Raw genomic sequence first — 10,496 nt, forward strand, 5'->3', positions numbered from 1 at the left:
GCTGGTATGGCCGATGTTGGCGGCGAGCTTGTTCCCGTGGACCGGACGGAGGATTCATATGAACGGCGTTGCCGCAAGCCTCCCACCACAACTGAGTCTTGAGGGTGGTGGTTAATGCAGGTGTTCAATGTGTTACGAGGACCCTGAAAAATATTCGGGGCAATAGAAGCCGCCACACCAAAGGCGGTGTTCTATTCTTATTTCCGCATGGTCAAGTTCACAAGCACTCACACCTCACCGCGTTCGACATCCCCGGAGTCATTCCCGGACTGCAACCAGACCAGGCCTGCCCATTCCGTTCAGTGTCAACGAAGCTCTGGTACATCGAGACACACACATGAGTGTACCTTCTCACGCCCTTTCACTGGCACTGCTGAGGTCGATCCCAGCCTTTTTGAGCCTTGAGTACCAAAGTTTGTTTGTTCGCCCTGTTATGACATGCCGTGAGGGCAGAAACATTAATAATGTTCGATTACGGCCATCAGCTTCAGTGAGCATTTGCTGCTCTTGAGCCTTGATGCCTCTGTTTGTAAGCATGTGTCGAATTGAAAATTGTGCCTCCCACTCATAAGAGATCGACACAGCTGATGTGGAATCACCTCAAAGCGTCAGTGGCGCCCTTCCATTTCCACCACTGCCAAGGCAGTCCAAGTTTGCGAAACGGGGTTCCTACATGCAGCGTGCAGAAGCAATCATCTCTATGCAGAGCATCTATTATTGAGCTGAATAGCTATCGCGAATTCGCTGGAGGTATTAAAGCTGCGCACGCTATGCAAGTTGATTCATGAATTTCGACTCATCTACAGGGTAGCTCGTTACACTTGCCCAACAAAAAATTGCTGAGGATCCATTCTAGGGCGTCATGATCACTGCGTGCTTGAATTTCATGCATCACTATTAAGTAGACAACATATGTACATCATACCACGCTGAGTTGGCATGAATCATTCGGCTACACCTGTATTCAAGGTAATGACATCTTGCACGGTTGAATTAAATGTCGAGGCTTTTTGGACACAGCTATATTGATGGTTCTACAAGCTATAAAGCCTTACGAGATTACGCAAGGCCGCGAGAACTCCGTCTAAATGCATGGCGATGTCTTCCCACCATCCCTTCTCTAGCGTCTCGCGCATGATTGCACCGGATTTTGAGGCAATTAACCGCCCTGATGCATTATCTCATAGTTTCCGGATGAATCTGCTCGCCACAGGGATGGTCCGCCCAGCGAGGTGAATGTCAGCTATCAAATCGTACCATTCAGTCATGCCACGAAATATACAGCATGATACCCGCACCGACCGCAACGGCAGAGAATTGAACCAGCGTCTTCCGAAGCTCCTGCATCTTGTTCGGGCCCGTCTCCAGCAGCTCGGGAATCACGGCCACGGTTCCAACATAGAGGAATGTACCGGCGGTAAAAGGGAGCAGCATGTCACCCCACGTCTAATCACATTAGCTCCCGATCAAATGGTATGGATGTCATCACTCAAACGTACCAGACTTGTTCCCCATAATCCAGCGTTGCGTGCCATAGAAGCTTCACCATCAGTATTACCGCCACCAAACTCCTGAATAGCGATACCAATGAGCGTGCCCATCAGTGCACCCAGTGCCGTAACGAATTGCGATGCCATGGCCGCCCGCTTGGAGAAGCCAGACTGAACGAGGAGCGCAAAGTCGCCCACTTCATGGGGAATTTCGTGGAAAAACACGGCCACGGTGGTGGTAGCGCCAATCGTTGGCGATGCGTAGAAACTGGCCGACATGGCGAGACCATCGGTAATGTTGTGTGTGAAGTCGGCACTGCAAAAGTCAGCATTGGCACTCAACCAGACCAACTTTGCAACCAAACCAGGGAGCATTGCACTCACATCAAGTTGAGATAGCCACCAAGCTTAACACTCGGATTAATCTCCTTCTCCTCCTGCACAACCTCCTTCTTACCCTTCCCCTTCTTCCTGGACCTCACCTCACCATTCCCAGTATCGGCACCAGTCGCAACGGCCTTCGCATCACCTCCATGCGCATGACCATGGGAATGATCATGCCCAGCACCACCCGTAGCAATCCTCAAACCCTTATCCATAGCCACAAACGTCATAAACCCAACCAAGATAGCCAGCCCGAGCACCAGATTCCGATTCGGCTCAACAAGCACAAACCTCGCTCTGTCAGCCTCATCCTCGCCCAAGAATATTTCCGGCAGCAAGTGGAACAGCGTGTCGCCCAGCAGCCCTCCCACCGCAAAGGCAACCATGACACTCAGCGACGAGGGATCGATATTCGTCGGACACAAGGCCAGCAGAAAGTTGGGCGGGCCAGAAATATACAACGTCGCGAGGAGGGCGTTCACAGCGGGCGAACCAGGAAAGAGGACCGCGAAAGCGCGTGTCGTGAAGGACGAGGGTGCCGCAGCGTGGTGCGCATGCTTAACTGCCGAGAGTTGCTGCACAATTGGGCATGTCTGCTCTGTTAGTATTGGTTGGCAAATTCGTGTTGGTGTTGGACGTACTTGGAGCTGGGTGTCGAGGTCATCTAGGCTCATTGCCTGGAGGGCATGTTCGCCAGTGACGTTTTGAGGCGCGGCAAACACGCATGTTAGTAGGAGGACCAGCCATAGAGCTGCTAGACGCGTCATTGTAGTGATTGATGGTGACGCGGATGAATGATGGTTGCACGTGTACAAATGGTGTTGAGGAAATGCTGTCAGGAGTTAGCTATCTACGGGGATAAGCTGGAATGTGGCCAGCGAATCAGATGTGGTGGAGCTCCGATTGCGCCGACCGACGCGGCGGACAGCCTTGTCCGAGCCGAATTTCATCTAGTTGCGTGACGATGCATATAATTGTACATTGATGCTGAGTTGCAATTGACTGAAATTCATGCTCGAGATAAATCAAGATAAATGATAGGTCTGGGTGTGTGAGGTATGCCCATGGACCAACACGGCTTGCCTGCCCGGTATATGCAAACGTGTTCAAGTTGCATCGTGATTCCGCAGTTCATCTTATTAAATCCAAATACGTCATTACATCCCATACTACAAGATACACGGTCTGCACTTTTGGTCTAATTGCATGATTGCCTTGGTTGCATCTCATACTACATGATACGCAACCTGTACCTACTCATATTATAAAAATAGTACAGTGCCAAGATACACAATCTGTAAGTTTGATCTGATCAAATAATCACTTCGGTTACATCCCATGCTACAATATACAATCCGTGGCTTTTGACTATACTAAATAATTACACCTACTCATCCCGTGGTACAACACATACAAAGTGCATGTCACGCAAGCCAGGGCAAAGCTCAACCAGTATAGAGATTAATATAAAATCCGTAATTCATACCCCTATTTTATCCATCCAGTTCATTATCACTGTTCATATACAAGTCTATACATTATATCCATTACAAAGCAGCAACAGCCATGACCACACCGGCCGCAACACCGGCAAAAGCATTCAGCTTGCTACCCGCGTTGGGAGGAACAGTAGGCTGGCTGCCGGTTCCGGTAGAAGTACCGGGAGGAATGAACGTGGTACCGCCATTGATGGTGCTGACGACACCACCACCACCCGTGCCGGTGCTCAGGGTAGTTACTGGCGCGGCGGTAGATTGGCCCTGTGTAGTGTTGCCGGGTGCTTCAGTCTCCTGGGTGGTAGACTGGGTGGTGGGCTGGGATACAACAGGCACAGAAGTAGTTGGCTTCTGGGTCTGAGAAGTGGCAGGAGGATCCTGGCTCTGAGCCGACGTCTTGGAGCTCACAGGCTGGCTGGTAGAAGGCTTGTTCTTGTATCCATCGCAAGAAAGATCATACAAAGGCTTGGTTGTCAACGTAGAGCCAATGACGCCAAACGCAGGGCTGGGAACAGTAGGAGCGCCATCCTGGAAAGTAAACCACCAGACATTCGTGACACCAAACATAGGGCAGCCGACTTCGCGCCAGAAAGTCTGTGCAGCGTCAAGGCCGGGGACTGCAGAGCCGTCCTTGGGACCGCTGGTAGGCCAGCCAGTCTCGGTGATCCAGATGGGCTTGCCGCCCGATGTGCTCTTGGTGTTGTCGATAGCAGCCTGGAAGAGCTTGACGGCATTCTCCAGGCCGTTGGGCTTGGTGTTTTCATAGTACGGGTAGGCGTCCATGCCAATAAAGTCAATGGCATCGATGACAGGCTTGTTCGTCTCGTTGACGTAGGCGGTCCAGGTGTCGACGTGGCCAATGGGGGTCTTCTCCAGGCACGAACCCTTGAGGGTATTGCGCACTTCCTTGATGTAGTTTACCAGTTGGGTGGGGGAGGCACCGGGGTCAGGTGAAGCAGCCTGACCGATGGGTGAGATACGGTACAAGTCTTCTGAACCGACTGAGATGCCGGCCACGAGGCCGTCCAACTGACCGCAGTATGAGTCGATGGTCTTCTTCAGGGCAGAGAGTTCATTGTTGAATGAGGCCTGGCCGGCAGAGGCCCAGAGACCAAGAAGCAGGCTGGTCTTGGTCTTGATGGCAGCCGGGATAGCAGAGATGGGATCGCTGCCGGTGCCGCCTTGAACCATGGTGTACAGACGAGCGCTGGTGAAGCCGCCGTTGGTGCCTTCTAGGCCGGCCGCCGTCTTGAATTCATTCTCAAAGTCGGTCTGCGACTTTGGTCTGCCGTCGGTGAAGGTAGAACCGTAGTTGAAGCCTTGGAAGGCAGCGGCAGCGCCAGAGACGGCGGTAGCCAAGGTGAGGAGGCGGGAGGGCATTGTAAGTCTGACTCTTTGTTTTGATGTTCCTTTGGTGTTGAGTAACGAAAGACTTTGCTATACTTTTCAACGAAAGACAGGTTCTAGGTTATAACCAGGATGAAGGGAGGAGGAAGAGGAGCAGAGAGTGAATACGAGGCAGCTTTAAAAGAAAGAGAGCCTTCGTAATCGATGGCATCGGGCATGCAGAGTGGGAACATGGGGGGCCCTGGTTCCATGCCACATCCTGCCATGCCGTGCCAAGGTGCTTGCTTTGAGAAGAAACCAGAAACAGAAACAATCGATGGACCCTATCGGGAACATTGAGCTGCTGGCCAGGGACCGCGCACCGGGTCTCCCGCTGGACCAAGAATTGGACCCCTGACGGCCATCGTTGGACCGTCACTGGCTGAACGGTGGGAAGTCGTGTGGATGCCGTTGCATTTTTGGGATGGGCAGACGATGGATGGCTGGTTGTTGGTGGAGTTGAGGCCGGATCGTGGCGAGGAGGTGGGGCATCAGGCAAGGCAAGACAAGAAGAGACATTTATGAGCCGGGTGCCTGAGACCAAAGATGGCAAGGAGAAACATGAGTAGGATGAGATCATGGTGCCATGTTGGAACAGGACAATGGAAAAAGAAGCTGATGAGAAAATGCAACACGAATGCCGTCACAGAGTCAAAATTTCCAACACTGCGAGGTTGTGCAGGAAAAAGTGCTCCGCAAAAGGCACAATCTATTTCTGTCAAGTCCGTCTCGATCCCTCCTTCCTCCCCTCCGCCTAAACTCGAGAATACGAACACCATCACGTCAGAGCTCCACATCACAAACTTGTTCTCTTCTGCATTCGCTCTCTGCATTGCAAGTCACATCACCAACAGCTCGCGGACTACTACTGTCTACCTACTGTAGGTAACCAACAAACCGTGGAAAAACAGCACAGAAACGGTCCACAGTCACAAACTTTCAAAAGTCAGGAACAGACACCGACACAACCGCCTGTTTCGCACGAGGCGTCAGCCTCCACAGAAGAAAAAACTTTGTCGCCCTCCCTCTCAGGCACACGTAATGCAGGTACTGTGTGTGTGGACGCCATCAGTCACCACATTTCTGCAGTCCAACCACGCAGTCCCAACGTAGTTTGACCGAGTAATTGACCAGGCTGTAACTCTGTCGGCGCTTGACTGGATAGCGTGGTTGTCTGTTCGATGGACGCACATGCCAGTCGTATGGGCTGTGACCTCGGAATGCGGCACTGCTTGCTGGTCAAGATAGCCACAGCTTCGCAGCCTACCCTACGCTTTGTCAGATTTTCGTTTACCAGTGCTCGACGGCAAAACATGCTATTAATCCACATTTAATTATGATGGTCAGTGTTTTCGTCTCCATGATTTATTTTATAGACGGAAAAATAGCGACCTTTTGCGGCATTATATGTAACAAACATGGAAGGCTCTGTTCTGTTCTCCGGCCAAGACATTGCATACACACTCGAAATTTACCCTCTTTGACAAATCGCCTATTCCCGTCCAGCTATTCCAGCTTCCAAATACGCTACAATCACAAACCCGTAATGCCATTGCTCGTCACTCATACATCTTATACAAATCCCCTGATCCCCCGTAACCCAGACGACTTCTTCTCCTTCTTAGGCTTGCCTGAGCCACTGCTGCCGTCGTCCTTGCCCTTGTCGCGAGACTCCCGGCGAAGTCGACTCTGTAAACCACCTATAGGATCACTGTTAGTCACCTGCTCCTGTCTAGTAGTGCCCTTCGATGCTTACCAAAATGCCGCTGGTCTGGAGAGATGGACGTTCCAGGCACCTCAACCTGCGAGCCACTCCCAACGTGCGTTAGTGTAGCACCAGTTGTAGAGCCGCCAGATTGCGAGCCAGCAGGCGAATTCATGTTGTGCCCCGTGGCTTCTGCATTCGACAGCGCCCGATGCGGCCGGGATTTGACAAAACCGGGGCTCGACGACAGTGACAGATAGTCTGCCTCTGTTGGCTGCTGTTGAGCTGCTGCTGGCCGCGGCTGCTCTGGTGGCTGTTCAGACTGCATGTCTAATAATGACGACTGTAGTGCTGTATACTTGCGCATTAGTAGAGAATACTGCTTTTGCAGTTCCGCTTGCTTAGCCCTGCTAGCTGCCAAAGCGTTCTCCACGGCGATGTTCGAGTTGGCCCCGGGCCGTTCGCGCTCCTCTTGAGCTTCTGACAGCTGTGCCTGCAGAGCAACAATTTGCGACTGGAATAATTTCTTGACCCGCTGTACTTCACCCTCCTGCGCTGCTAGCCTAAGCTTTAGCGACTCAGCTAGACCATCAGTCTCTTTGGCAGAGTTTATGGCCTGCTGTCGTTCCAGCTCCTTTGCTTGAGTGTCCCTCTCCGATCTCGTCAGCCGCTCAACCTCTGCTTTCAGTCGGTCAATCTCCGCGCCATGTATCTCGATAGACTGCATGTTTTGTTTCCAGTTGAGCTCCTTGACTTCTGCCGCACAGAGCAACTTGCGCAGTTTATCGCCCTCTTGCTTGGACCCATCAAGTTCCCTTTGCAATGCTTCCATTTCGGCTTGCTTCTTTTTGGATTTGTCTCGCAAATCCTTCAGCTTGTTGGCTAAATCGGCCTCCCACTTCTTCGCCATGGCACGACTCTTCTCCGATTCCTTCTTGACCTGCATCTCGGACTTTTTAGCATCCTCGAATCGGCTCTTGAGGTTTCGATTCATCAGAATCAAATTTTGTGTCTCGGCCTCTGTTGCCGCTTCCGCCATTTGCTTGCGGCGAAGGTCACCAATGTGCGCCATGTGCTGTTGTTTCAGATACCGCTCGAAGCTGAGGTCGTTTTGCAACAGAAGAATTTGCTTCTGCAGATGTGATACTTGGGTGGACATTTCTGAGCTTGAAAATGGCGAGTGGGATGTCAGAGGAAGCGGTGCTGTCGCCGACGATGACGGCCCAGGGGCGGTTTTTTCTGCGACGGAGTCCTGGTGACTCAGAGTGAGCGATGGCACGCTGTCGTTTGCCAAGGTCTGGTGCAAGCCTGACTTGATGGCCTTGTTTGACTGAAGCAGGTCCTGCAACTGGGGATGTGATGGGGATAGTGTCAAAGTTGGACTATCTGTGCCGCTCATTCTCGATCGACCGTCTCCATTGGAATCTCGATGTGAGGGTATGCTCGATTGCGAACTGCGGCGCATCATTGTCACTGGCGTTTGGTTACTTGAGACTGAGTCTGAAGTGGTCAGGTGGGAGTTGCGCCAGCTTTCATGCTTCCCCCCTGAGCCACTCAACAGGGCAGCATCAGCTTTGGACTTTTCCAGCAAGGTGCTGTCAAGAGCTGTGGCAGCGTTGGCATCTGCAACCGCACCCGCATTCGCAGCCCCAGATATACCTNTGCTGAACTAAGATCCGCAAAGTTATACAAATCCGTCTCAAGGCACAGGCCCATGCACTCGGCAACCACTTCGGCGGCCTCGCTCTTGATCCAGCGGCCAAAGTCGGTCTTTTCTGAGTCAATGGTGAGAGAATAGAAATTGGGATGTAGCAAATGGTTTCGTCTAAAGGTTTCGGACCGATGACGCATCTCGGTTGGCTGGACCTCCAGTTCATCCGCATTTGCTGCATTTGCATGTCGCATGTATCTTTGCGGCTTGCGAATATAATCCATAAAGTTGATGGGATACAAGCCATACAATATGGTGTAGTAATTTGCAAGGTGAGCGATGGACTGATCATCAACCTCCGGGTCAAAGGTAGCCACGTCCCATTTGGGAATCGGCTCAGGACCGCCACTGTCACTATCGGGAGACTCGGCTGGCCGTGAGCGTTCTCGGTCCCAGAAAAGGAGTCGGCCGTAAATACTGAACAGGACTGGCAAATGCGGCACCAAAGAGCTGGGCATGTGCGGTAGCAGCATGATGAGAGTTGTCAACGCAGCCGAGACGATTGTCGTTGATGTATCCTGCTGCAAACAAGTCATGATGTTGCCAAACAGGGACGTATGCAAGACCTGGTGCAGATGTGGTGGTTGCTTCTGGATGAAATCACAAAGAAACCTCAATGCCGACTTGCGATACTTCTTTTGAACAAAGTAGCCGTCCATGGCAGTGAAGAGGTCTTTGGGTCGCTTCTTCCCGAAATTACACAGAGCGTGTCGAATCAACCTCTCATTGTACTCGGACGAAGTATTGCCATCCAAAAGAGCGGGATAGAAACGGTTCATCCATACCTCGAACAGTCGCTCGATGATGCGGTTGGCGGCGGAGTCGGCTGCAAAGGTGACCTGATACTCGTCGATGAGAGTTATGAGGTCCATGAGGGAGGCCACGGTCTCGTCTACCACGTATTTGTCTAGGTCGACCCGGTCCAAGACGCCTCTGCACGCATCAAACCAAGGTAAAATTCGCTCGGGAGTCTGTAGAACTGGAAGTAGTCGTCGAAGCACGGCGATCCAGGGCCCAATAGCATCGGAATCACCCTTGACTCGCTTCTCGAAGACGGAGAGCAGGTTCTCTTGAAGTTGGTCGGCTGCGGAGTCGTCATATTCTTCTTGCCTTTGAGTGAAGGCGGTGAGAGTGTCGAGCAGGGTATCTGGCAGTGGGAGGCATGGATCGGCCAGGAAAGCATTGATGGCCTTGATGAGCTCCTTTAACGATCTGCAGCATTTGGCCCGTTAGCAGAGAACATGATGATGCATACGGAGATGAGATGACAATGACGAACGTTGTTGAAGCCATCGTGGAGGCTGTCGCCCTGGCCACATGAGGCTCGGGCGATTTTTATGTCAGCTTTCTTTGGTGATCAAAGCTCAGGATCAAGTGGGCTGAAGTTGGTGTTGGGGCAACTTGCAGCTGGAGCCGGAGCTGCAAGCCTGAGCTGGCACTCGTGCAGACGGGTACCAGATATCGAACAAAGGGATATATCGATAGATGGATCTGGCTGGGGAGAGCTGGTGCGACACGACAGCTTGAGCAAAGCTTGAATGATGGCATAGGAGCTTTTCTTGGGCTGATCACACATCAAGCATGAAGCATCAAGCTCTGCGAGGTGGAAGGTGGGGGGCTGATAAAGTGGGACACTCTGCCTTGCTCTGTGTGAGGGAAGGCGCATGTGGGCTGTGGTCAGTGGCCAGACTGGACAGGGCAGTGACGGCATTGCAATTTGGGCGGGCACGACATGGAAAGCTGGCGGCAGTGGATATTGGAGGGTCGAGGGTCTCTGGTGCTGCCAGAGCTTCCATGTCCCTGTCCGAGCTCAGTCAACTCTGGACTGGTCTTTGACTGGTTTGGTCAGTTGGTCTGGTGCTTGTGGATCCTCAGGCTGCCGGCCGACCAAGGCAGCAACTTTAGAACCGAGAAGGCAACGCACGGCAGCCCGTGATACCAAGTACTTTGTACTCCGCACCTTGCCATACATTAAGTTGTGCATGTGCAGCTCCCAGATGGCCAGTCTCTCGCATTTAGCACCTCCTATTTCTACATGAACCGCCAAACGTCAAACACAACACACAATGACCAACGTGCTCAATTGCTCATCGCAGCATTTACCAGGAGCATCCCCACTTCCAACCTGGGAGCTCTGCACAAAAGGACACATCAATTGATCGATGGACCCTCTTTCGCCCCTAAAACCCCGCAAATCGACGACCGCATGACCCGTGGCCCGACCCCACGAGCTAAGCTGTCATTGATGGGACATGGGTTGGTCGAAGTGGAAGTGACGGAATGAGGTGAGGAGAGGAGAGGTGAGTCGAGAGTGGGATGATACG

The 10,496-nt window shown here is 52.2% G+C and overlaps 3 protein-coding genes across 3 annotated transcripts; 1 reads left to right on the forward strand and 2 right to left on the reverse strand.

Moving 5' to 3' along the window:
• Nucleotides 1-1,260: 1,260 nt before the first annotated feature.
• VFPPC_03610 (imidazoleglycerol-phosphate dehydratase) lies at nt 1,261-2,641 on the reverse strand (the record flags this gene model as incomplete). The annotated part of the gene is made up of 4 exons (XM_018283095.1): nt 1,261-1,446; nt 1,500-1,806; nt 1,875-2,467; nt 2,516-2,641. 4 exons carry the CDS (start codon nt 2,639-2,641, stop codon nt 1,261-1,263), a joined length of 1,212 nt encoding a protein of 403 aa, XP_018147824.1.
• Nucleotides 2,642-3,421: 780 nt separating this feature from the next.
• Nucleotides 3,422-4,750, reverse strand: VFPPC_03611 (glucan 1,3-beta-glucosidase; the record flags this gene model as incomplete). The annotated part of the gene is made up of 1 exon (XM_018283096.1): nt 3,422-4,750. The coding sequence occupies one exon, from the start codon at nt 4,748-4,750 to the stop codon at nt 3,422-3,424; it is 1,329 nt and encodes a 442-aa protein (XP_018147825.1).
• Nucleotides 4,751-10,207: 5,457 nt separating this feature from the next.
• Nucleotides 10,208-10,456, forward strand: VFPPC_15677 (hypothetical protein; the record flags this gene model as incomplete). The annotated part of the gene is made up of 1 exon (XM_018293430.1): nt 10,208-10,456. The coding sequence occupies one exon, from the start codon at nt 10,208-10,210 to the stop codon at nt 10,454-10,456; it is 249 nt and encodes an 82-aa protein (XP_018147827.1).
• Between the last annotated feature and the right edge of the window lie 40 nt (nt 10,457-10,496).

This window comes from Pochonia chlamydosporia, chromosome 2 (genome assembly GCF_001653235.2).
Source record: "Pochonia chlamydosporia 170 chromosome 2, whole genome shotgun sequence".
Classification (NCBI taxonomy): Eukaryota; Fungi; Ascomycota; class Sordariomycetes; order Hypocreales; family Clavicipitaceae; genus Pochonia; species Pochonia chlamydosporia.